The sequence below is a fragment of the Toxotes jaculatrix genome, chromosome 5, assembly GCF_017976425.1.
Source record: "Toxotes jaculatrix isolate fToxJac2 chromosome 5, fToxJac2.pri, whole genome shotgun sequence".
NCBI classification, from domain to species: domain Eukaryota; kingdom Metazoa; phylum Chordata; class Actinopteri; family Toxotidae; genus Toxotes; species Toxotes jaculatrix.
In genome coordinates this window covers 12,787,304-12,814,674 of record NC_054398.1, presented here as the reverse complement: position 1 = coordinate 12,814,674, position 27,371 = coordinate 12,787,304, and the positions used below count along the sequence as shown (strand labels likewise).

General features: G+C 41.8%; 2 protein-coding genes across 2 annotated transcripts; one reads left to right on the top strand and one right to left on the bottom strand.

Annotated features, from left to right (window-relative positions):
- Positions 1-1,580: 1,580 nt before the first annotated feature.
- mapk8ip2 (mitogen-activated protein kinase 8 interacting protein 2) lies at positions 1,581-27,371 on the bottom strand. Its single transcript, XM_041038796.1, has 14 exons — positions 27,307-27,371; positions 16,215-16,320; positions 9,923-10,162; positions 9,726-9,804; positions 9,096-9,299; positions 6,436-8,671; positions 5,937-6,145; positions 5,040-5,115; positions 4,222-4,394; positions 4,012-4,121; positions 3,774-3,896; positions 3,316-3,386; positions 3,114-3,212; positions 1,581-2,412 (listed from the first exon to the last, which is right to left on the bottom strand). Exons 1-14 carry the CDS (start codon positions 27,369-27,371, stop codon positions 2,340-2,342), a joined length of 3,864 nt encoding a protein of 1,287 aa, XP_040894730.1. The 3' UTR covers positions 1,581-2,339.
- Positions 18,203-20,956, top strand: LOC121182347 (gastricsin-like). Its single transcript, XM_041038798.1, has 9 exons — positions 18,203-18,258; positions 18,409-18,547; positions 18,667-18,784; positions 19,141-19,259; positions 19,618-19,817; positions 19,940-20,056; positions 20,188-20,335; positions 20,562-20,660; positions 20,804-20,956. The coding sequence occupies exons 1-9, from the start codon at positions 18,203-18,205 to the stop codon at positions 20,954-20,956; spliced, it is 1,149 nt and encodes a 382-aa protein (XP_040894732.1).

Sequence of the window (27,371 nt, the reverse complement as noted above, 5' to 3'; positions counted from 1 at the left end):
TTAATGTAATAAAGTCAAAAGTTTGGTTTAACTGTTAATGTATGTCTCAGCGGCTATACGGGACTAGATCATCCTCAGAGGTTGTTTTTGTGTAGCTGTGTGGAAAGAAGGATTTTAACTAGGCTGTAACAAGAAAGAAAAACATAATCAGAAGCAAATAGATACAGATCAGAGATGGGTCACACTGTTGGAGCTCAAAGGCGATTACTATAACCGGCAAGACGCAATAATAGTTTTCCAGTGGCAGCTGACTCAGTCACTATTCAGCTCTAACAGCAGATTGGTCGGTAGTCTGGTGGGTGTGTCACACACTAATGATGTCACATTTCACAAATGTGCCCTAAATGTGCTGCTGAAGCCTGTTTGTAGAGAGTTATGGTGTTGGTAGGAACTCAAAAGCCACCTGTGTGACAGATACTGAGATAACACCTTATGCATTAACATAAGACACTGAAATAAAATTATTGCAGATCACAGATATTTACGTCTTTTTCTTTTCATTCAGGGGTTTTTGTCTGGTTGTGATCTTTTTTTAATTTCTTTTTAATTAATGTACATATTCATTTCAGTAACATACTCAACATAAAGGACACAGCACTATCTTAGATTCGCTATTGTATATACATGATCTAACTGACAGCGATACATATGTAGATAACACCCTACCTCCCTCCTGCCATATCAGCGTTCAGTGAATTTTTAACACTGAAATCCTGCAGATCTGAGGTGTCTAGTGGACTGTGACTGAAAGCAGCAGAACAAGATGCAAAATCGAGTCTGAAAGAACGACGTGAATGGTAGAGAGTGGTAAACGTCAACGCCTGACATTTCAGGTAACAGTTGACTGTAGTGACTGCATCATTTTTTTAAATATACCCCCTCCCCTATGTAAGGTGCTAGAAAGTAAGCTATGATATGCTACAACAACCCCAGAGTAGGTTATTGTGTATCGTGAATGCCTTAACCCTTGACCAGATTAAAAGGGTTAAATAAATATGGGAACATGTGGCCATCCTTTCTATCCATCACTGTTAAAAAAACAAGATCAAAGTCTCACCATTTACATAACTATACAACCTACTTTTTAATGCTTTATTAAAGGTTTGATTCCACTGTGACACCAAGAATTAGCAGGATGCTCTCACTGCACAGTAGGCACGCAGCCATACAGCATTAGTGACACATGGTCACAGGTCAATCTAGTCATTACTTTTATCTTGCTGAAACTGCCAAATCAAAAGAAAACAGAGACTATGACGTCGCTGAAAACCAGAGTTAAACAGTCAGAGGTGTGAGAATATGGCTTTTCAGAGGGCCTTTGCTTTCTTTGATCTGAAAGTCACATCAATCATTGCAAAGCATACAGTGGTCCACAGTTTAACATCTGAGTGATTTTCTTATGAAAGCTCCCCATGGTGAAGGTCAGCAAACAGTGCATTTTTGAGGACTGGACAAAAGTAAAATGGTTCTGTCCTATCATCCAAATGTGCTGACAGATAATGCACCTGATTCACACTGAATGAAATATCTGCAGGGCTAATGACATTCAAAGTTCATTCCAAGTCATTACAACTTTTCTAAAATCTCACACACCTGCAGTTACTCTTGTCAGAGTGAGTCATTAATGCCCACAACAAAACTAAGAACAAAGTCCCCCCAATCAGTCTCAACTGTGAGTGTTTCTTAATTAGTGTGGATGAGGCGCCTGTATGTCTACTTTCTATACATGTATTTACAACACACACTAAGTCTTGTACGCAATACGGGGTAAGCTCAGACCAAGGACAGTTCACTGTACTCTCTCTACTTTGCTCCAATGTCACTATCAGTAGAAATCAAATTAGCAGTTTGTCAGTATTGAACAAATACATATTTACAGGTAATTAAATGCCAACCTCTTGATTCTACACCACTCCCGTGCTGATTGTTGAGCTGCTTGCCATTCACTTGGATATGTGTATTTCTTGGTGTGTCTGTGTGCATTAACCCTACTAGCCATGCATTGAAAAGTGAAACAGCAGTAGTAGGTATATTGTTTTCATTTCAAAAGAGGAACCTTTAAATAAAGAGGTGCTCAGCGTCTTAGTTGTATATCATAGAAAAAGACAAAAGAAACAGGCAATCGATCCATCGTGGTGATGGGAATAAACAGAGAGAGAGATGAATGAAATCAGTCAAATGCCTAGCATACTGTAGAAATGAAGATCCCAGTTTTAGTGGGACACAGAAGAGTATTTTACAATGGAGAGAAGACCCCCACGGACAGTGCCCTCTGGTGGCAAACTTGATGATCATACACAATCTGTCGAGGAAGAAGGCGGTCGTCATGGCAACACCTCTTACTCTAGGTAGATGTCCTCAGTGGGGCAGGCGTACTCCAGATGTTCCTGGTAGTACTCTTGGAAGGCTCGTCTGCAGACAAGACAGACAGATGAGAGCATGACTAAAGATCAGAATAACAGTTATTAGAAGACAGCCTTCCAGAGGAATCCTTGTAGTGACACATTTTACAGTCATGCTTCGTTTCCTAAGAAATGTCTTGTGTAAAACAGACAAAAACAGTGTTGAATAACGTAACACTAGGAAAAATACAGAACCAGTCTCGCTGAATCACAAGAAAGTAAATGTGAATTGTGAAGTTCTGCCCTTGTCACTGGGTCTGTACCACAGACAGAGCAGGATGAGAAACTGATGCTGTGTGCCCTCACTCCATCCAGAGACAGTGAACTGTCTGCATCTTTAATTATTCACATCCAACCTCACACACATGCACACACATAAAGCGCAAGGGTGAAAAAAACCCTGGATAACTGCTTACTGCTTACTACAGATGAGAATGATTTATAGTAAAGATGTTCAATTAATCTAGGACTTTGAGATTAAATTACATCAAAGAACACTTTGATATACAGCTTAATAGTTAGCGTCATTCCCAATCTCTCAAGGCTGTTAGCATTTTCAGCATCTTGGCAATTAAAAAATATGCTTAACAGTTCAAGAGGATTAAATATGTCAAGGCAGACATGGCTCATAGAATAAAAAAGATGTAAAGTTATTACTGTCCCATGGTATATGCTTGATATAAAGTCACTGATACAATAATTTGCACTCACCCGACACACTCTGCTACAGGTCGCATGGACTCCTGGGAAACAAACACGTGGCAAGCAAATCTGTTCAGCATGGGGTGCTTAGTGATGAAGCCAAAGTAGCTGCAGAGGGGAGAAAAACAATATGATGCAACCAGATGTTGAACTGTACACTGGTAACATCGGGGTAGAAAATTGGCTCTCTTTTTTTTTCATTTTTTTTTACCAGTTGTTTCTCGGATGGCATCCACAGAATGAGATGTTCTTCATCTGAAAGAAGTGACTACATCTGTCATACTAAAGATGGAGAGAGAGATGCAAGGAGAGAGATTAAGATTAGCTACAGTCAAGTCGGGTTACATCAAGTAGATTTTACTTATATCCCAAATTTCACAATCCATATAACACACACCCTCTGTATTCTAGCTTTATCAAAGTTTGCATTCACAGTCTTAAGATAATTGTGTAGATTTGAATTGTTTGTGAAACCTAACCTGCCGGTATCAGTATCAGGATTCATATAATGTTTGACTGCTCAAATTTTGTAACTGCCTCATTTACAGAGGAGACATACTGATGGTTTATTCAACAATATTTCAACAAGTTGTGATAAATCATCCATACAGCATTAATCCAATATTGTGGTATTCTAAAGGAATGGTTGATTCATTCATTTGTTCATACCTCATCGAGGGTATCATATTCATCCTCCAGGCTCATGATCAGTTTCACTCCTTGCAAGCTGATCTCCAACTCACACAGAGAGGGAGGTCGCACGTGTACCGTCCGTTTCCTTGATATCGCAATCTTAGCGGCAGAAAACGTTTGTGTTAAAGTAAACATGGTTTGAGGGATGCAATCTTTATGTGAATATGTTTTTTTGCAATTATGCGTGTGTTTTGCTGTTTTCCACTTTGCTTACCTTCTGCATGGCAGCACAGAGAATACCGTTGCCTTGGTGATAAGGAACCTCAACAGAGCCCAAAAACTGAACGTTGAAAGTCTCAATCCATGCTGGATTTCTTTTCATTCCTAAAGGACATAGTGTGGACATACATACGGAGCATGTGATTCTTCTGACGTTCATGATGAGTTATAGGTGAAAAGACATTGGGTGTATGTCTCCACTCACCCAACAACTCTTTAGTTTGGCCTATGACCTCATGAGCATAAAAGGCTGGGAAAATTCCCCTCTCCCCTGTCCGCATGTTATAGCCTCTGTACCAGTAGTCATCCTCTTCTTCCTCCACATACAAAGGATCATCCACATCCAGCTCCAGCTCATCTGCATGTCTAGGAATGAACCTGCAGAGGGCAGCAGAGAGGGTGGGAATACATGGTATCCTTGCAGCTGAACATCCTATAGACTGAAGTTCATTTGATCAGGAAGCATCTGTTTGGGTTTGATGTAACTCCCAGTGAGGAGCAGAGAGAGAGGAGTGAAGAAACAGCTGACACAGAAAGATGGTGGGGTGGGTGGAGGGAGGGGGACAAAGGGCTCTTACTGTGGAGACATGATTACGGAAAGAGGACTGTGGTAAAGCTCATGCCCTCATACAAACACAGGTGGTGGTTGATCTGATTATTACTGGCCACCCTGCAGCTCTCGAGCCCAGCTGCAGCTTGGACATTTAGCCTCCTCCCAAACATCATTAGTGATTCACTATTGCTGCATGACCTCGACAGCATGCTGAAAACCATGATACCTTGAAGAAATGTTGTTTTGTTTATTCAAACAAGGATTTTTTTTCCCCCAGATACAAAATGGTAATTGGAAATTTGGAGCTAATGACATTCACAATTTGTTCCACCATACTGTTTCTACAGTCAACAAAAACAAAATGTTTTTTTCTCTATTTTTTCTTTTAGCTGCTTTTGCTGTTATTCACAAAGCTCCCACTGTGGTCCCATTGTTAAAAAATGGCAAAGTGTACTGTAAGTGGCTCTTACCTGTAGACTGCTCTGTGTGTCTGGTCCTTCTCCTCTCCATTGATGGTACAGGAGAAAAGTCCAAAGGATTCTGTGCCTACAGGGAAAACAGACACCAGTTAGACTGTCCTAACGCCTTGAAAAGTACTTTTTAAAAATGAACCTGAAAGCTAAATGTCCAAATTAAAATACATGTAATTCTTTTTTTTTTTTTTTTAAATCTCTCATCTGCTATTTGTTGAGGGAACATTTCTCATATAAACTTTCTGAAAGGAAGTCTAAATGAAAGCTAATTGGATTTGTCAAAAAAAGATATGGCAATGTAAGCCTTTGTAATGAGCCTTTCATTATGCAAATCACCCTTCATTAGAGATATAAATCTTGAAGTGAGAGCATTGATTGATGATGGGTGTACTGGGAAGTAAAGCCCTCCCATAGGTCTTGCGTGGGCTCCCTGCCAAATTTGGAACACATGTTAATGCATCATGCTGACTGTAATGAGTTAAACCCTAATACAATATAGTCATCCTAAGGACCATGAAGGGATAATTTTAGCAATAATGCTGCTGGGCTAAAATATGTAGGGTAAATAACGTCCATTGGCTTTAATTAACAGAGTTTGACATTTTGGGAAATACAATTTTCAGAATAAACAAAATAATATATAAAAAATGATAAAATATTGATTAGTAAGATTTAGAGCTGCTGATAGTACATTTAGCCTTTGGACGAAGCCCAGCTAGCTGTTTCCCCCTGCTTCCATTCTTAATGCTAAGCTAAGCCAACAGTCTCCTGGCTGTAGTTTCATACTTAGCAGACAGATTTATGAATGGTAACAATCTTCTCATCTGAGCAATAAAAATAAAAATAAGAATATTCCCCAAAATGTTCAATAGAATAGCTTTGTGTGTGACTTACTGGAGGAGCGGGAGGTGCTGTTGACAAACACGTTGAGGAACTTTTTGGAGAATGGGAGGTCAGCTTCAGGGGAGGAGTCCTCAGAAGAGCTGAGAAGTTCTGGCCTCACCTCCTCCTCATCTCGACCATAGTTCACCTCACTTGTTCCCAAAGGCTCCTCATCACATAGGGTGGAAAGTTCACTGTCATCACTCAGAACAGAGGTGCACCTGTAAAACAAGATTTGTAAACTTCAAATCTCTTTGAGGGTAGAGAACTACCTAACTCATAGAAGGCATACAAAAACAAGTAGGTAAAGTAGGTCATAATTACTTTGAAAAAAATATGAGAACTATTCACGTTATGCAATATTATCTCTATTAACTAGTTTTACAGTTACATAACGATGCTATGTTTCTGTCTTCATGCTGGAAGGATGATGCAAATAATATTCCCTTTTCACTGCTCAGTTTAAACACAGATGGGTGTTACCTTATATTCTTAGTTTGCCACAACATACCTTCTGAGACTAACTAGTTCCAGAGTGGTATTTTCATCCACCACTAGCGTGTACTTCATGGAGTCATAGGCCAGCCCATCATCTTCATTTGGCTGCCTTAGATCTTTGTCACACAGTGGGAGGTCATGGTCAGACAAGGAATGGTCTTGCACACTGGAATCAATGGGCGGTGAACTGTCAAGCTCCAAGTTACTACCCCTGTAGGACTGTTTCCTCAAGCTACCCATGAATGAGTAAGAGTCTCCATCGTCCTCCTCATCGTCATTGTCTGTGGAGTAGGTAAGGCTGAAGCAGCGGTTGGTCTGGGCGGTGGGGATGTCCAGCGTCAGGCTGTGTTTGACCTCTGTGATACGCTCAAGAGAGGCCGATGAACGGCTCGTTGGCCTGGGCTCTGTCTCCCGACCTTCGTCCTTGTCACTGACCACACTCTCGCTGAGGCTTGGTGAGTCCAGATCCTTCCTTCCCTGAAGCATCATCAAGTCATTATTGGGCTCTTCCTCTTCCTCCTGTCTTCTGCCATTCTTCGATGGTTTGTCAGAGAAATTCTTCTCAGTGTCTTTAGTAGTGTACAAGGAGTTAAAATCTGTGGTTCCCCTCCCGTTATTTGCACAGCGCTCCAAAATCAGGGGGGTTATGGTGTCACCTGTAGGGTTGTTCATATAGAGACAGGAACTTATTACTGCTCCTTCTTTTGAAGACTGCACATTCCTTCCTTCTCCTGGCTCCATCCGTTCCATTCTTTTCCCTTCACCCTCCTTTTCTTCTGATCCTTCCATCCCTGCCTTCTTCTCTTGGTCCTCATCATTGAAACCATCTCCCTCTCCAATGTCTGAGGATGGTGAGATGGTGTCAGACACAGACACCTTCCTCTTGAAGCACTCCTCTGGACAGCTGATTGGGTATGAGCCCTCTGAGATCATCCTGTTGACCAAGTTGCTGAGCAGCCATGGTGAGTCTGAGTTCTCACTCAGGTCGTCTTCACTTTCTGATTCTGAGTCTCCCTCACTTGTTCCATCGTATTCATCTGCACTTGGCATTAGCCTAGGTCCCACTGGCAGGTAGAAGGAGCGTTTGAAACTCTCTAGGCTGTGGTCTGGTTCTATCTGGAGCACCATCTGTCGGGACAGACTGTCCTCACAGCGTTGGGCTGGCGGCAGAGTCTCATCTGGGTCAGCCTGGTGCTCGCAGGATAGCTCATCATCCACATTCTGCAGCCCCATCAAAGCTTGACCATCATCGTATGTCTCAGGGGGTAAGATGGGTGAGTCAACAGGGGATGGCGTAGCAATAGTGGGTGAGGGTAGAGGGGACGGGGATGGTAGAGGAGAGCCCTCTTTGATTGGATCAGGCTGGCCCAGAAGTAGAGACGCTTTCAGTCCAACGATGCCACTGTCCTGCTCTAATTCAGTATCTGGGTCCAGCTCCTGGTCTGATGTAGGTGAGCTGGCCTCCTCAATGGAGTTTGTGAGATGAGATGAGCGTCCACTGCTGCTGTCATCACTGGTGAGGTCCAGCTCTGTCTCTGAGATAGAGGAGATCATGTTGGAGACTACGTGACCTCCACAAGCAAATGCTGCCTCTAGCTCCCCTTCAATATCAGAGTCAGAGCCCGGAGAGCTGAGGTCCTTGTCTTGGTCTGAAGTTATGTAACCCCGCTGGTTCATATCTGCTATCCCTGGATCTGAGGATGGAGAGGTGGAGTCATTCGCTGCTGCCTCTATGGCAGAATGTGTTGCAGCATCTGAAGTGTTGGACTGGTCGAGACCATCTGAGCGGCTGGAGGACACATAGCTGGAGAAGGAGGCGGGCTCAGAGGGTTCAATTGAGGGGAATTCAATATATGATGACTGATTCTCCTTACACACCATGTCATACGTCTCCTTACACATGAACTCCACTTCAAAGTCCTTCTCCAGCTCCTCATCAGACAAGGGTGTGTCGGCACCATCGGTGGCTCCCATGGGCGCAGTGGATGACAAGCAGCGGCTGGTTCCATCTGGGTCCGGGTCATTCTCTGGCTCCATTCCTGACTCGCTGGTGATTGTGTACGTGTCAGTGGCACGCCGGTTTGAATGTTTGTGATTGTGGTCACTGTTGAGGTCATGGTCCACCTCTGTGTCTGAACACTGGGAGTGCTCGTCTACAGAGGGTACTCTGGTTGTCTGCATTGAAGGGTCAGCTTTGGGCTCAGTGACATCACCAGAGCATGGGTGGGACTTATGTTGACCAAATGAGCCTGCAAAGACAAAAAAGGTGCAGAGAAACAAGAAATGGCATAAGACAATGAAAATAGAGGACAATGTAGAGGATTATGAAGTAGATTATACAGAGAATGCAAAATGAGAAAGGACACAGGTCAGAGCACTTGTGGAGTCCAGAGCAACTTGGATAATCAAAGAGCAAAGATAGAGAGAGAGAATTAAGAATAATGAATGAAGAGAGATACAAGGTGGAGATGAAGGATGAACAAGTTCAGCAAAGTCTTCTTTATTAGTAAGACACTAATTTGACTTCCTGGTGCAAATTGGTTTCTAAAAATCGATATGACAATGTTTTGCTGAACCTTTATATCAAAATCACATCACATCACTTCATTTCACAACACAACACTGATGTTAATGGAATGAGCTCTAAGCTTGCTGGGCTGGCCTTCTTGTTACCGTATTCGGGCCTCTCCCGCCTGTTGCCCTCCATGTCGCAGAGGAGGGGCCTGTGAGGGGACTGGGGGTTCCCACCCTCCCCTGTCTGTTTTGGTGGAGTACCTTTGCTCTGAGACCCTGGTGCCTGGGAAACTGGAGATGCTGGGCACTGGCCTGTCACATGGCTACCATCCTCCAGACATGAGTGGGTTGGAGACAGACGACCTGGAAGGAGCGTAGATATTGTAAATGATAATTTCTAATAATTAAGCTTGAATGCAACAATAAACAGCCGATGGGACAATTACTACTGGGCAATTTTATAAACATTCAACAGGTTATTATATTCCAAATAAACTTTGATGTTGGTACTCAATAGTAAAGGAGTTGGATCAGGATCCAGGGGTAAATACAATCAGGAGTTGTCATCAAGAGTCAGTTGAGAGTTGTTCAGATAAATGTAATTAATCCTGTTGTTTTACTGTAAATGTTTGAATACTAGAACAAGAATAAATGACTTTTATCATTTTACCATAATAGGAACTGGCACAGTCTTGTGTGAGATATAATGTGCAGAGGACAGATGAATGAATACAAATACAAATGAAAACATATCACACAGTTATTATAAACAGCTAATCATGTACTCACCCTGTGAGGCAGGGTTACGTAAGGAGTCCTGCCAGCTTCCCTTCTTTGGGGACAGGCTGCTGTTATTGTTCAGAGAATCCTAATAACAAGAGAGAGGAAGACATTTAACAAGCTTGTACATAACTATTAGGAAGACTAAACACTATGCACAGTCAGTGTTCAGTGTGTGTTTAGGACCAGAACTTCAGTCTGCTCACCTGTGACACAGCAGTGGTGAGGTTCAGCGTGGTGGGTCTGCTCTTTAGAGTACCAAGAGTAGGGGAGAGAGGAGGGGAGGCAGAGGGGGATGGTGGCCCATCAGGGTCAACCTCTTCATCCTCCTCCTCTTCCTCTTCGTCATCCTCATCTTCATCGTCAATCATCTCAAACTCTTGGAAGTCATCCTGGAAGGAGCAGACTGGGTGGTGCATGTCGTTCTTCTCCAGAATGAGGGAATCCTGACCCCAGAAAACAAACAGAGAGCCGGAGTCAGAAATGGAGACATGGGATAAAGTAAAGAATTATTATTACTATAACTGTTTTATACACATATTTAATATGATAGACACTAATTAAACCATCTTCTGTTCTGACGGCAGAGGGGAAACAATTATGTAATGAGCAGACACAAAGAAAAAAATAGCTGCTACCTTAAATCCACTGCATACTACTAATTTTTCCTTTTTTTTTTTGCCAAGAACAAGCCTGAGAGATGAAAAGAACTAGGACAGCACAGAGGGTCAGCATGCAGGTTCTTTGATTACACAGAGGGCATTTGTAAAATACAGACAAACACACACATATACACACAAAGCACTGAAGTGGGACGTTAACAGCCACAGTACACTTTGCTGGTATGTTCTTCATGCATCCTCAGATCTTGTGTGTGTGTGAACCCATGAATGCATTTGACAGAGAAGCTAAGTGCAGCGTTTAGCATCAGCAGCATTACCTGCTGTGAAAAGGTGAAAGGTGGGAACAATTAAGGCACTAAATGCAAAGTGACCCAGCAAAAGTCCTGCAGAGAGTAGGATCATGAAGTTGTCTTGAGGATGGGCTGTTCAGAGAAGGAAAGGAGAAGAAAGGGGGGAGGGATAGTGCGTGTGTGTGTGTGTGAAGAACAAAGATGAAAAGAATTTAGGAGGGGCAATCAAATGAGAGTGGATCAATCCGACATCTCTCAGGTTTCAGATGGTTTACCGGAAAGTGGCGCACTAAATGATTTTGAGGTTTAATAGACCACACCTAAGCATGTGTGTGTTGCTGTGTAGCCTTTATGTTTGCCCGATAAAAAGTATGTTGATGCGAAGTCTATTAAGTACAGTAGATTATTGATATACACCTCACACGCTGTTTGCTAAATATGGAGGAAAAGGAACTAAATTCAGCTTTTTCACAGTCTGTTACAAGGCACAATGGCTCATTTAGCTATGATGTGGAATTGTTTGTTACAATTACCCCAAGAGTACTGAAGGTCCCTCACTTACATTCATCCCTGCAGGGGCTCTACTAGAAGTAGACTATAAGTGACATCACACCAGCATCATCTCTCCCTGATGAACCTGAAGTGTTGAGTATTGCTTGTGCTCATACTGATAAAAGCTGCTACATCATAATTTTCTTAGATGAACTGTACAGTCACCACCACAAACATCTGTGGTTTATTTTTTCTTTTCATCTCTTCCCTAATTTGAATTTGCCACCTCCATCAAGGAAGTTATGTCACCTGTCACCTATTTTCACATGTGTCTGTTTGTTGGTTTGTTTGCTCATTTGTCAGCAGGACTATGCAAAAAGTATTGAGCCATATTGCATCTCAGACATATTCATTATGGTGACATCTGTGAATTTGGTGCAGATCCTGACAATAATCTGGATCTGGTGGAAGAAAATGCTGAATCCGCATAACACATGGAGTTGTACTTACTATGTTTTATGAAAAATAAACCATTTATGTTATCAGACTTCTTCCTTTTTCCTTTTATTTTTCTATTATGAGAGCTAGACAGACGTGTGGGATTGTTCGGCCTTCGCGGACGTACGCCCTCTCTACTGAGTGCCAGTCTAGTTTGACAACGCAAACACCAGGATTGATTTATCTGGTTTGCAGTTTGAACAGCGCTGCAGTTTCTCTGCCTTCTCAGTGCAGTCTTTTTAATGGACGAATCAAAGCTCGCCCATCCACCACACGCAATTCTGCTGACGCCTGGTGCATCCATTTTATGCCACAGCAACAGAAATCAACACTCAATACCCAGAGAGAATGCATGAATATGCAAACTTATAACTAATTAACATATTTTTACTGTCATTTAGCTTTGAAAAAAATGTGCACTGGTGTAATAGATCATTATTTGTATCTATGCACGCACTCTCAGTTCACAACCTGCTGTCAAGATTCGCAGTTCTGTTTCCCCACAATAACCCACTATAATCCATCACTGGGGATATGTGACCTATAACTCTATGACAGTGTAAAAATCCAGAGATCCATCAGCGAGGTTGTGAAAATGCCACATCTGCCTGGGAGAATAATCTACACTGTCAGGAGACATCCTTTAGCAAGGCCAACTGACAGACAGGCAAGCAGGCTTAAAGAAAGAGAGAGAACTATAAATAAGAGTACTGTGTTGGCGAGAATCGATCCCCATGGTCTCTGGTTCCCAAGGACATTCCAGCCAGCCCTCTGACTGTCCCTCCTCTGTCACCCAGCAGACTTATGCAAGCGAGCTCTCATGCTGGCAGTGAAGGCATTGCGAATGAATTTAACCCTCTTACACACGCATTAGAGAGCACAAATGTATTAAATGTAGATTAAATAAATCTAAAGGTAAAATGGTATTCCCTATATCATACACATTCATACCCAAACTGTACTGATCTGTAGTTGTAAACACTCTCATGTATTACTTATGTGTCTTCTAAACAGTTCATTTATACAGTCATTTCTGCTCAGCTCAGTAGGGCAGTGTCTCTGCAGTCTGATCAGTTAGCAAAGAGACATTATTGTAACACAAAAAGATGAAGGCAGAGCAGCTTTTTGATCTCTAATTAGCAGACTGCAGGCTTTTTCAGCATGGCTAATCCTATACCTACTGACTGCGCTGCGGCTGCACATCAGAAGACCGTGAGGTGGCAGCTCTGCTATGCAGCACTGCCATCAGCAGTGGCAAGAGCAAAGGCTTCGGGCTGAACTGCAGGGCCATCTTGCTTAATGAGCAGACCACATGACAGAAGCAGCACTGGACAGATGAGAGAAACTGAGGGCAGCTTTTGGAATGGAGAGGACGCCAGGGACTCATAAATCTCGAAGAGGAGAGGTGGAAGCTGAGAATTAAGTGGTGTTTTAAGATATTACAGGCAGCTGGTCAACAGAAAACAAAAGAGATGGTGGAAGCATCGACTAATATACAACTGTTGACTGACCGTGAATGCAGTTAGTTGTTCAGATGGGTTATTTTTTATTTGGATGTAGACTGTTCAGAGCATAAATTCAAAGTTACACATTCAGTGGTTCATCATTGGGTTGCATATGTACCTGCAAACCCATTAGTAGTAGTGATTTTGGAGATTTCACTTGCAGTACAGCTCAAAAATAAAAAGAAGAGAATGATTTTTACAAGTTACAACATGTGGATTTCTTGCATTTAGGTCAAATCCTGATTCATAAATGTACATGAGATAGGGAAGCAACTATGTGCCTAGAGTACATAATCACCACCACTGCAAAATATCTCTATATTTTGTTTGTACAATGATAGTACAAATTGTATCTCTGTGTGGGTGCATGTGTTCCCACTTAAGACTCATTTACCAAGTATAGCTTGGAATGCGGGTTAGCTTTAGGCTGGACTGTACGACAGATGTCGATTAGTCTCCCATTAATGGAGACCACCCAGAGAGTGATGGCCTCCATCTATCAGTGTTTCTGTAAATTTCCACATTTTAAACTCAGAGTAATGCCACGGCTGAGACAGACACCACTGCCCTCTCACATACTGAATTATGCATGTGCTCATGGTATTCAGTCAGAGCTCTGGAGCGACAGAGATGGATATTAGAGAGATGGGAAGCGAAAAAATCAGAGGCAAGACGAGGCAGACGCAGCAGGGTGTGCATGTATGAGACTCAGAGGAAAGCTCCAGAGTCAAAAAAGGGAGGGACTCCCTCTGCTGTGGTTTCTCTGTTTGTTATGTTTATACGCAGGGTTAAAAAAAAATTAAAGGTCAGGGGGAAAAAAACCACACAAGTGAAAACGCATTGTCAAACCTCATCCCCAGCAACACTACAGATAGTAGGAAAGGACAGCCTGAGCCAGAACTGCTAAAGTGTTGTGGCATTTAGCCAGAAATGAGACTATTTCCCCAGAGATTGAAAATCAGCCTTTGATAACAACCCCATATGAACGATCTTTAATTGCCTGCCTTCAGCTTCAGATGACAGAATAAGCTGCTGTAAGGCATCGTGTGTGTCTATTTGTTTTTTTGTTCACATGTATGTGTGTCCTGCTGTCACAAAGGCTAAGTTCTGATCTAAAGGGTTTTGCAGATTAAGACCTGAACCCCATAACGAATTGGAATTAATCAGAGCTGGGGATTGGGGCTGGAGGATAATCTCACTGTTTAGATTGGCTGTTCCTCCAAAACATCAAAGACATGCTGCCCAATATGACCGAATCATACTGACATAAAAACCAAAAGCCTCTCTCTTCATCAGCAGAGTGCAGTGCACGAGGGAGGGACTGCTGCTGCTGCTGATGAGCTGACAAAGTGTCACATACCCTTCTGATGCAGGCAAAATCAAATACCACGTGAAATGCCCTCCACATGAAATTCTCTTTCATTCTGTGTTATTTAAACATGCACACACACACCAAGAGGGCAACTGGGTGTGTGTCCTATCCATCCCATGTCAGCAAGATTACCTCCTCTGGGCAATGATGTAATGTAACAAGGACCGACACTCTCTCTGCCTTGTGCTTTCCTCTTTGTGAAGTGAGCAGTCAGGGCCTCCGCAGATGTGAGTCTGATGTGTTTGTGTGTGACTGCATGTGGGAGGCTGAGAGGAGAAAGAGGGCACTGATGCATGGTTTACTACTGTATGACCTCTCTGGCATGAGTTAAAAAAAAAATCCACTCTTTAAAGTCTCTCTCTCTCTGGAGGTCTTCTCACATGCTACGCAAAAACCGCTTTGTTACACACAGGCTTTTTCTAGCTATCCATAATGTGTTTTGTTGGTGGATTAAAGTGGAGGAAGCCAAATATCTAGCACAGATTTATGCCGAGAGCTTAACCCTCAGAACCAGCCATCCCCGAGCTAAATCACCTCGGCAGAGAAGAGCAAAAGCGAGAGGGAGAAAGTCAGGGAAGGAAATCTTTAAGGGGGTAGGGAGTGGAGAAGTAGTGGAGAACGAGGGAGGAGGGAATCTGTGCTCTGTCTCCGAGCAACACTCTGCATAGCAGGGAGAGGGAAGACATATGGGAGGGAGGGAGGGAGGGAGGGGAAGACAGAGGGAGGGAAGGAGGTTGTCTCTGCATAGCAGCAAACTGCACTGGGTCACCCACCCTCTGCTGCAGCTGTGGCTCCACGCCACCAGCATAAAACATTTACATCCAACAGGATGGAGAGAGACAGGGAGACAGAGAGAGAGAGAGAGGGAGAGAAAGGGGGGAATGTATGAGACAATAGTTCTTAGAAACTGTGATTAAGGTCTAAGCAGGTCAGACATGTGGGATGATGACTCAATTACTTGCATATACTTCATAACACAGTCACTTGAATAGGATGCCAGGGTGGGGAAGTGCTGCTCAGAATTTCTATTATGTGCCGAGAAGTTTGGTGAATGTGTGCTGTTTGCTTAGATCCAGTATGTGTGATGTTTGATGATGATCTGTGTGATGATCAGAGTACACGGAGAGTGCTTCAGGAGAGTCTTCCAGTTAAACACAGCCATCCATGTTTCTCATCTTGTCTCTGGTATTATTTTATTTATACCAGAGGCTTATGGTTGTTACTGTAAAGACTGCAATGCTGATAAGCTAGGTAGCCTGTAGATAAAAATCCCAAGCTACAGAGGTGCTTACATAAGATAGCAATATGCAAATAAGTAGTTGTCAAATAAGCAGTTTTCAATGCTAAATTTTTATACAGACCAGGTCAGACGCCATCTTTCTTTCTCATTTTCATATTTTTCTTGTGATCGGGCTTGCTGCCATTTTTCCACTTTCAAGTTATTATAAATCGACTGTGATACTTTAAATTGTCACATTACATTGTCACACATAATATTTAGCAAATAGAAGATTATACATAATTTAGCTAATGTAAGTCATAAAAAAAGCAGTTTGCCAACAGTGAAAGACTTTCTCTGTTTTACATGTACAACTTTATATGAATGCAGACATGACGCAATTCATACTGTAAGTTTGCGTGTTTACATGCTGGAGACACAAAGAAACAAATGGGTAAAATATCAATAAATAGATCAGCATGAAAGCAGAGAGCCTCACCTTCTCATATGGATCAGAATCATAGTTGAGTCCAATCCCACAGTCATCTGTAATTTCTGAGAGATCTTCATCATCAAACTCCTCCAGGCTGATGTCGTGGGCTGGCCTGGAAATACATGAGAGACGGTTTATTCACCACATGTCGTGAAAAAGAACACTGATATCTGCAATGTGCCTGTTTCATCAGTCAACGCTTCAGAGGGGAATTTCTTATTGATTTATGCCCACACACTGAGCTCTGTTCTAAGGGAAACCTGCTCTAACTCACGGCCTGTCACGTTCTATCTAGGTCTCAGTCTCATATACTGGACAGAGGAAGCCACGCAAACACCCACATCCTCCGTCTTCCCTTCCCTTATAGCAATCCACACTAACAAGGTGTGACACATGTCAGTGGTAGTGAATAAAAACAGCAACACACAGAAAACTGAAATGAAATGACAATATTTCAAATTAATTTAGCAGAATTTTGACGTATATATGCATGAGCTGTGGATGTTATAAACAGAGTTGGAAGCGAGGTATTGCCTCTTGCACCAGAGTTTCTCAACTTCCATTTACAGCACCAGCAGACTACAGCAGGGAAGTGTATATGTCTCTGTAATGAGCCATGGCATTGCAAGTTTTCTTGATTGGACTCTATCTCATCTTTGCCCCATTACTTTCAGCAGGCTCTCAGTTCCACAGAAGTTGGCTTGAAATGTGTCGAAGGAAATGCTGCATTGCAGCTTTCCTACTAAGAAAAGGACACTCCACATATTACGTAGGGATGTAAGCTTACATCACACATTCATATAGGGGTCCTGTCTACACAATGTCATTGGTCCCACGGAGCAAATGAGGATGTGCTGATGCATCTAAAAGTGAAACAAAGGAGGTGATGGAAAAAGTCATAGTAATCAGAGTGTCCCCACGCCACTGGTCTGATTTAATGTACAACAAGGTGCTGCTGACAGAACACACTGGGAAAATGAAGGAGATAATAGAAGGTAAAAAAAAAGTGGTGTTTAAAGTTATGCAAATTGTACTTCTGCGGCTGTTAGACTTTTATAACTATAGTTCAGTCAAAGCACAAAGAGTAAAATCAATCAATGAGAAAAATCAAATTTATGTATCGTATGATATTTTAAAAAACAAGGAATGAAAATATCCAATCTTTATTTTGTCCGAGGGGAAAAAAAAGCTATGATAATAAAAGTTATGATAAGTGAAACAGCACGAAAAGTTTTGATAAAATTGTGTGGTTAAAGTGCTGCTGATACTGAGGCCTAGATATAACACATTCATTTTCCATTTGTGGAAAATTACAGTCTGTTACAAACTATTAAGGTTGACCTTGCTGTCGATATTTATATCTAATCAGATAAAATTGTACTAAACTGGGATCTTACGGGGGGGGGGGGGGGGGGGGGGGGGGGGTTGCATGCAAACAATCTCAGGAAAAGCAACATAAAGTTGTAGTTACAAGTTGTAAAAATGAATTTATAATCCACAATCCTCTTCAAATCAATGTCATAGCATCAATTTCTTAAAAGACAAAGAAGCATGATGGACACATCATACTTCTGAACTGAAAAATTCAACTGATTTCTGTGTATTTTGCTGATTTCATTTAGCAATATTTATCTAAGGCACTTAAATAATCATATATATTAATTAAAATTTTAATCGCCAAATTTAAATAACCAGATTGGTTATTCATCATCACCACTAAATTATTTCATTGGTTATACCCAACTGAATAACATCTTAGTGTATCATTGTTTTATAATATTTATTTAGGAGGTTTTTGGCTGTGTTTGTATAGCGTAGAAATTAAATATGTAGCTTCAAAGAAAAAGGCTTTAAGGGTCACCCTGTCTGAACTGATATGACTGAAATTTTGATAACAGTCTGGCTGATATGGGACCAAACAGGTGTATATAAAGCCTGTTCAGACCCAGGCTGAGTTGTATCCATTCAGGAGAGCTGAATATACAGGAGGGATCATGAAGTGCCTTGTTGCTGTTCTGGTCTGTGTGGTGCTCGCAGAGGGGATGGTCAAGTAAGGAAACAAATCTCTCTGTGTTTCTTCTATCTGTATTTCTTCTTATTCTATTGTTCTAATTTCTTAATTCGAGCACGAAACAATTCTAATTTTATGGTTCATTTCTAAATTACTGAAAGGGAATGTTTTGGCTTCCTCCTTCCTCAGGATCCCCCTGCGGAAGCACAAGTCTATGCGCGAGGCCCTGAGAGAGAAGGGGATCGAGGTGCCTTACCAGGATCCAGCTCTCAAGTACCAGGGCAATGAGTATGGCTCTGCCAACATGTACATCAACAACTATGCTGATGTAAGAAAAACTGGGTTAACACCACTTTTATTTCCTGTACACAACATTTTGATGAATGCATTAATTGACTGATGGTTTTGTACTTTTTATAATTTTGCTCCCACCAATGTGTCGCCCAGACCACCTACTATGGAGCCATCAGTATTGGAACACCCCCCCAGTCCTTCGAGGTGCTGTTTGACACTGGCTCTGCCAACCTGTGGGTAGACTCCATCTACTGTAACACTCAGGCCTGCAGTGAGTACAGACCAACAGGCTTTATACAACACAAATCCCTCATCTGTCTCTATCCTCAGAGCATATTTGCATGTGAAGAACTTCTCCAGATGACTTAAAGCTGATATAGGCTGAGCATTCAGCTTGTTCCCAAGAGATTACACATTGTACACGCATGGGATTTAGATTTTTTCTGTAACGGGCATGCCACTTTGCATTTGTGGTCTTTGGGAAGCAAAAGTGACCGCATTAGTTAAAATTCAGCTCATGATTTCTATAATCAAGTAAATTATGGGTATGTCAAAAGGCTCTGCAAGGCAGCAGGCCATGTTTGTGGAAATGGCTGCAGAGATAATCCAGATCTATACTATTTGCAGACACACACACAAAGTTCAACCCCCAGCAGTCCTCCACCTTTGTTGCCAAGGACCAGTCCTTCTACCTTCCCTATGGAGCTGGAAGCCTGTACGGAGTCTTTGGATATGACACTGTCAATGTGAGTCAAACCCACCTCAAGAAAACCAAGTGCATCAGTTGAACACAATGCTAGTATTTGAGTGGTTACCATCTTTTTCATTCTCGGGTACTGAGACGGGGTATTACCAGAAAGCAGGCATTTTCATTATCACCCCAATATGTGTTGCCTAACAGCAAAAAAAAAAAAAAAGGATTTTCTTTATAGAAGGCACTGAATGCAGTCTTAATATTACAATGATCTAAAATTAAAAGAGTGATTTTAACCATTTGTTACGGCAGTAGAACCCATTCATTCACTGATGTTGCTGTCAATAGCCATCCTCCAGTATATGATTTGCATAGCTTACACATCATACTGGTTGGTTTTGTACCCCTAGGTTGGCGGGATTGTGATCACCAACCAGGAGGTTGGTCTGAGCACAAACGAGCCTGGTCAGAACTTTGTGGTGGCCCAGTTTGACGGCATCCTTGGCCTGTCCTACCCCTCTATCTCAGCTGGAGGAGAGACCCCTGTCATGGACAACATGATGGCTCAAAACCTGCTAAACGCCAACATATTTGCTTTCTACCTGTCTAGGTAAAACTGACACAAGTAAAATGTATTCAGTTGACCTTACTGTAGTACATCCTCACTATTGGAACTAAACAAATTTTCTCAACATGGAGAGCTTGCAGCTAAGTTTTGGTTGTCTGGTTTAGGGGAGGACAGCAGGGCAGTGTTCTCTCTTTCGGAGGAGTGGACAACAACCTGTACCAGGGCCAGATCTACTGGACTCCTGTCACCTCCGAGACCTACTGGCAGATTGGCGTTCAAGGGTCTGTGCTTTGCAACACATTATCATCCTGAAATGTCAAACAATCATCTGATTGTCACTGAATAATTTTGGGTCCTGTTATGAATGCAAGAAAAAAAACAAAAAACATTTGGCATGTCTTGCACTCTACAGATTCCAGGTCAACGGTCAGGAGACCGGCTGGTGCTCTCAGGGCTGCCAGGCCATTGTGGACACCGGAACCTCCATGCTGACAGCCCCAAGCCAGTTGATGGGTAGCATTATGCAGTCCATTGGAGCCCAGCAGAACCAGTATGGAGCGGTATGACAAATGGACTGACAGAAAAGCAGACAAACACTCTTACACACACAAAGCTGACGCAATCAGAGAGAATTTTAATTATATAGTATAATTACTATTCCTCATTTTTTCCTCTGTCCATGAGCTGCACCAGTTAAAAGGCGTTATAATGTGGTGGAGGTCAAGGTCACAAATCATACCTGTAAAGTCAAACCTCTCAAACAGTGTCTCTTTCTTGTCTCTCCAGTACGTGGTGGACTGTGGCCAGGTCAACAACTTGCCAACTCTTAGCTTTGTCATCAGTGGTGTTACCTTCCCTCTGCCTCCTTCTGCTTACATCATGCAGGTACGTTACTACATAAATGCTTAGCATAAGCATATATCTGTGTGGGTTCACATACCCTTTATTCACATGCCATTTTTTTTTTAAATTGTGGATGTATATGCACTGATATGCAAATTTCCATTCTCCACCTAAAACAAAACCAGAATGGATACCAATGCTCAGTGGGCATCAGCCCCACCTATCTGCCCTCTCGTGATGGCGAGCCTTTGTGGATCTTCGGAGACGTGTTCCTCAGAGAGTACTACTCTGTCTATGACCGCTCTTACAACCGTGTTGGCTTTGCTACTGCTGCCTAAGTGTCATCAGTGTAACCTAACCTGAGCATAAACCTAATCAGATAATAATGATTAAGTTTGTGTCCACTCAAACACTGCTAAGATCCTGAGACTTTGGTTCATCTCAAAAACCTGCTTTGGGATTAAACAACTAGTTTGGACAATAGAGGTTTAAATTGATGTACTTGTCAACGTAAATTTACAGTTCAAAATATTGCCATAGAAGTCTTTTAGATCTTCAGACTGATGTATATGGATCTTGACCAACATACTGTATGTGGAACTGTATATTCAAAAAAGAAAAAACATTAGATGTGTCCATGAAACTGTATCATTCCCAAGCAGAATAAAGCTGAAAATACTTGCTGCAAGTGTTTTTATGTTTCATCTTTCTAAATGAGCCCTCATTATTGGAACAGCACAGGTTCTGGACTGAGGGACATCAAAGGGGTTTTCCCTCTTTAAAGTTAACCATGGGCCTGTATGTGTGAGTGTGTGTATGTGTCCAATTGCTTCCTACAACTAGCAGCAGGTTTAAATGCCATTCAATCCTAGGACATATAAAGACATGTACCACAGAATCTGACAAATGCCATAATAAATCACTTTGCATTGCCTCATGTTATATCAACAGTTGCAAGGCACTCTTAGAAGAGCACTTACGATTGGTCATTGGCTGCTCAATTACATGCAAAACCACTGAGTACAATGTAATTCAGTCAGGATAAATGATCCTGCTAAAGTTATCAGATACACAAGAAAGATTTTCTCTTAGTCTCGCAATGCAGAAGCAAACTTTCCAGTTTTTGTTTTCAGCCATGCGTTAAAATGGTTTTGCAGTGCTCCATGCTAGACTTGAGTTGCCACTGGTGTCATTGCAATGTGACAGCTGGTGCCAGATACTGTGAAACAATAAATCATGTAGGCAAAATGACACTAGTCTCCCAACCTGGCCATGGTCTGTGGGTGTGACTAAAAACCTTTCCACATGGATAAAGACAAAGAGCCTGTCTTAACCAAACCTGGAGAAGGGAGGTCACTAATGAGCTCCTCGCCCATCCAGGTCTTTAGGGAATCTCTGTTTGTAAGTATAAGTGTGTGTGGGAGTGTGATTCACAATGGAAAAACACCACAGCGGTGCCGCTGTATCCACGGCAGCTTGTCACCACCACACAAATGGAACAAAGTCCCCGTGTCTGGTTTTTGGATGAAGGGTTAGAAAAACTGAAGGATGCAGGAGACAGTTAGGTCATCAAAAGAGATGAGGTGGACAAGGAAGGAGGAAGAGGTGAATACTGTACCTAGGCAAGTGGAAATGTTGATTTCAAAAAGTGCACCAGAGAAATAAAAGTCTTTGTTTCATTGCACAAAACAAATTTTCATGGTGACAAGAAGCAATGCAAAAGATTTCCTGTGAAATCCGACCTACTGCCACTCTATATAAAATGCAGAGTACACACGTCTATGAGGCTTCTAATGTTGTTTGTGATGGTCTCATTTTTAAACTAATAATACTAATGTCCCCAAAATGGATGTGTTTAAGATTCGCTAACACATAGAATAGCAAATTTAAAGAGTCACTTCACCCAAATACAATGTCCCTGTCACTCTGGATAATACCACAGAACACACTGTCACAATGTCTACCCACGATCATCTCTTGGTTAGAAAGTACAATAGTGTCAATGAAAACTGTTCACAGTGAAATGTGTGAATTTCGTATTGCCTTGTCCATTTTCTGGTATCCTCCATTGTTTCCTATTCTGATGTACTCCATTTTGTTTGTATGCTTATCTGCTCAGTGTTGGAGTTCTTCTGTAGCTCTGCAATGCAAGTCACAACACTGTGTGGCCCCATTTCCCCTAAACTGCAATACCTAAGAAATGTGTGTCAGTGAAAAGCCCAGTCCGGAGAAACGCTCTATCCTCTCCTTAAAGACTGACCCCGGCTGCACATAAACACACATTTTCCTCATTTCTTATTTCCTCTTGCTGTAGATGCTGCATGTCCTTTATTATTTTGATCTCAGTCTATATCAGATTGTGAGATGCAGACACTACTGCAGTGGTGACACTACATGTCCATGTTCCTGCTTGGTGTTTAGACAGCATTCAAGTGAGCATGCAGTGCCTGTCACACCATATTGTGTACTGCTTGCTGATTATCTGACACCATCCCTTGCATCCAGTCCACCTGTGGAAGTGATCATTCTTAATAATTAGGATTTGAAGCTTTAGACTTTAGAACTGAAGAGAGAAACATAATGACACCACTCTCTGAGATTGTGCAGGTCCTGCATCACATCAGTCCCCATCTATTCTGAATTCTGACATCCTGAGCAAAATGAGAATTTTATCACAAGAAAACAAGTCCGCACAAAATTACCATTCACTGATGCTAGTCATGTTGCTGCTATGGTACACCCAGATTTACTGCCACCAGCAAGGATTTCGCTTCCATCTCTACTCGTATTCAGGTCCAACTCTTTCTTTTCATTTTCTCCCTGCCACTCTTAGAGTCAAACAACCTCTCCCTCCCACATTTGTTAAAAAATTATTCTGTTACAAGTTCACAAGGTCAAGTTCATACAGCAGTCTCAGTCTCCAGATACTAAAAAGCTACTTCTTAAAATGACCCCAATCGCACCAAAGGACTATAAAGCAAATGCCTAGAAAACTGCATATGTATGTATAAATAGCAGATTAGCAGATGTCCATAGTCACAAAATGAAATGAGACAAAAAGGGTCAGACACTCTAACAACAATATGAAAATAGATACAGATACAAAGGGCAACCAGCAATGGTGCTCCGCTGTATTTAAGCTGCCTGTTAACCATGGGCACCTGCTTCACGGTGACATCATCATCTTTAAAAGACAAGGACATTCGATGTGGTTGCCACTGACTCATTAACAGGATCAATTTCCCAGGCTTTTCACCCACCGTCAGTCTCCAGTAATGTACACACACCCACACACAAACACACCCAGGCACACACATGTATGAGTCATGCATTTAACCTAATGAAGCACTCTCTGTTGTCTTTGTCAGATCCAAACCTGAAGATCACGCCATTTCTGAACTAAAGGCGTCGATGATGCATCGGTTTGCTCGGAGAGGATGATTTTATCATTTGGCTGGATTTGGATTAATGAAGTCATCAGATGTAAAGTGAATGTTGCTGATAGACGGGAAACATTCACTGGCATCATATTGATGGAAAACAAATCTCATGGACTGACTAAATATGACTTGTTTAATTATGGTTAAATGGACAAACAAAGCTGTATCAGCAGCCACTGTGAAGACTGACTGTCAAAAGACTGAAGTGGTGGTTGTACACAGAGTGACAGAGTGGAAATACAAAAACACCATGAGAGAGATAGGATGATAGCGGGGGGGCAGCGACGAAATGCTTAAGCTAAAATGAATCTGTATTTAATTTAAGCCTCTTACCCAATGGAAACCATACCCACCACCACCCACCTCTTTCCCTCTGCCTTCTCCAACCGCCTTCAAAGATTTGGAGGGCAAAAGTGGAACATCAGCTGCTGAATATATGAAATTCACAGGGAGAGAGATGTTTTTGGGGGGCGGGGGAATCAGAGGACGCATACTGGAAATTATCCCCCGAAAGTACTCACATTCCAGAAACTGGAACCAGCATGTTTTGCTACTTTTGCCAAAAAAGTAACTTGAATAACTAATCAATTATCTATGTGATTGTTGGTTTACTAACTGATCAACTGACTAATAATTCTACCTCTACTAGTATCCATTTAGGTTTGGCTTTCCTCAACTGTATGTGACAAGAATTATGAGTAACTTCATAATTCTCTGTTTATGAGTATAAAATAAAAGATTGCATTAAGACTGCTGCCTCAGCAAATCTACTAAAAATAGTGCAAACAAATCCTTTCACAAAATTTAATCAATGAATTCTAAAGTATGGGTTGTTGGTACTCCATGAGCCCCACATTTCAACATGCCAGTATTTTTGTTTTAGATTTCAGTAAACCACAGCAGGAATTTTGCATGCTGAAAAAAACATAGGATATCTGAATGGAGTTCATTTCTACATACATATTTCTGTAAGCTGACGGCTTAATGGAAAAAGTGAAGTGCCACTTCATTTAAGATGGAAGAAATATATTCACATTTCCTCTTACCAACAGAAGAGAAATGTTATACATCTATTAAATGCTTTGTGAACTGTATTTTCTCTGTACAGAGTCATACGGTATGTGTCATTTTAAATTTGTATTTCCAGTGGAGAGACTGCTCCCTCAGTGCAGGAGAAATTATAATCTGTCATAAATTTCTGGTGCTCATGGGGAAAAAAGACAGGCTTTCTTAGGGATTATGTTGCCCATTGGAAACAGTGTTAAGGTTATGTAAGGCAGATTACTACACCGCACCACCACAAAAACCGGTGGTTTCATCCATGAAACAGTTGCACACAAAAGACATGAGGAGAGAGAGTCAGAAAACACACAAACACACACAAACACAGTAAGAAAAACATGGGCACACACAATCAAATGAACAATTGTGTGCAGCTTGACAGAAAACACATTTTTTTGTTCTTTCATATGCTCCACAAACTAATATTCCACCAATCTGATTTACTGGTATTTCATTGTCTAAAAAATCCATAGCTGACCCAAAATAAACACAAACTGCTTGTGTACTTCTGAAAGCACCAATCTAACTGAATACAAATGGGTGAAGCTGATCTCACTCCACCCCATTCACACAATGGAGTGGCACAGTCTAGAGCGATTCTTCACATTTCTTCAGTGGTCTGTAACACTGGCTTGGTTTTCAGTAGAGAAGTTAACTGAAAAGACTTTAAGTACTTTCAGAGTCAATGGAACAATGCATGAGCAGGACAAAAGAGTGCATAAAGAAAGACCTGTACCAATTATTCCTCTGTTACAATTAAGATTAGCTTGCTCAGGCTGTTTGTCTAAATTCAAAATTTGGCGTGATGGCCACAGCTTGTCTCTGTGCTCTGAACTAAGGTCATTGGTAGTCATGCAAAGGAAAAAAAAAATCTGGCCTATTGATCTGATATGATCCGCTCATGAGATGAAGCTACAGTATGTAACTAAATCCTGCATGAGTGCATGTTGTGTATATAAAATCCACTGGGAGCTGACTCGCTAATGTGATTGCACTCTGTAGGACACAGGACATGTGGAAGCAGACACAGGGACAATGAACTGCTATTGTATTATATACATTAGAGCAGAGAGCCTCCACTATCCATTACCTCATTTTTCTTCTTCCTACCACTCTGTGTGGGTGAGTTAAGGTTAGTGTATATAGTTGTAAAATAATATAAGATAGCAAGACAATTACAAATAATTCTTTTTGTTGTCAAATAGCCTTATATAGGATTTGTTCTTCTGCATATGGTAGCAGAGAGGGAGGCCCGTTAGTGGGAACAGTGGGCATGAGATTATTGCATGTGGCAATCACATGAAAGTAGAAATACAATTAAATCTGTCATTTTTCCACAATTTATTCCTAAACTATACCTCCGAGCAAAAACAGATCTGAATATTGCAGCAGCCTCCTCACAAATTCAGTCAAACCACATCAAAGTGTTGCAATATTCCACATCTTGCCAACCCTTATTTTCATCCAAAAAAAACACACTGAACTAAAATAACCCCATGTCATGTCTTCTAACCTACAACAGTAACAACCTTAGAGAGAATACTGTGGCTCCATCACTGACTCTGCACAAGTTATTGATCTCTGGTAACTGCCAGTAGAATCCCACTCACAATTGTTCTTGGGCAAGAGGAAAACGCCGGCAGATTTATCATATTGCGTGTCGCAGAGGTCACATTAGAGGCGTTTGGAACAACATCGATATCAGTAGGACTTCCGTAAATCATTGTTCAGCAACATGCCCTTGCCTAGGTTGGACTCAACAGGGCGTGGGCCTCATACAGAGAATGCGCAAAGCGGGTGGCTGTCGCGACAGCTAAAGATCAATCATCTGCCATCTATTTCACCATTTACCCTTCTTCACACTTTTCAGACAAGAATATTACAGCTGTCTTACGATAAAAAACAAACAAACTGTTGTCTTCATCAAGCGCATTAGCTCCAAAACACAAACAGGCAGCACTGTTCAGCTGCAGGTCTATAGGCGCGCAGGGAGGCAGCAGCAGGCCTGGCAGGTTAGTCAAAATATCTATTACTACCCAGGCTCAGAATGTGCGTTTCACTGCAGTCATCAAAACAAAACTGATGGGTACGTTACTCGTCTTTAGTGTCCTTTTCTCCTGTCATCAACCGTGCACATCGCCCCCCCTCATCATCCCTCCACTGTCGCTATACGTGTAAGCTCTTACCTGCAGCCAGGGGGAGAGAGGGAATGGAAAGTGGATAGGGAAAACATCTCAGCCCTGTCCGCCAT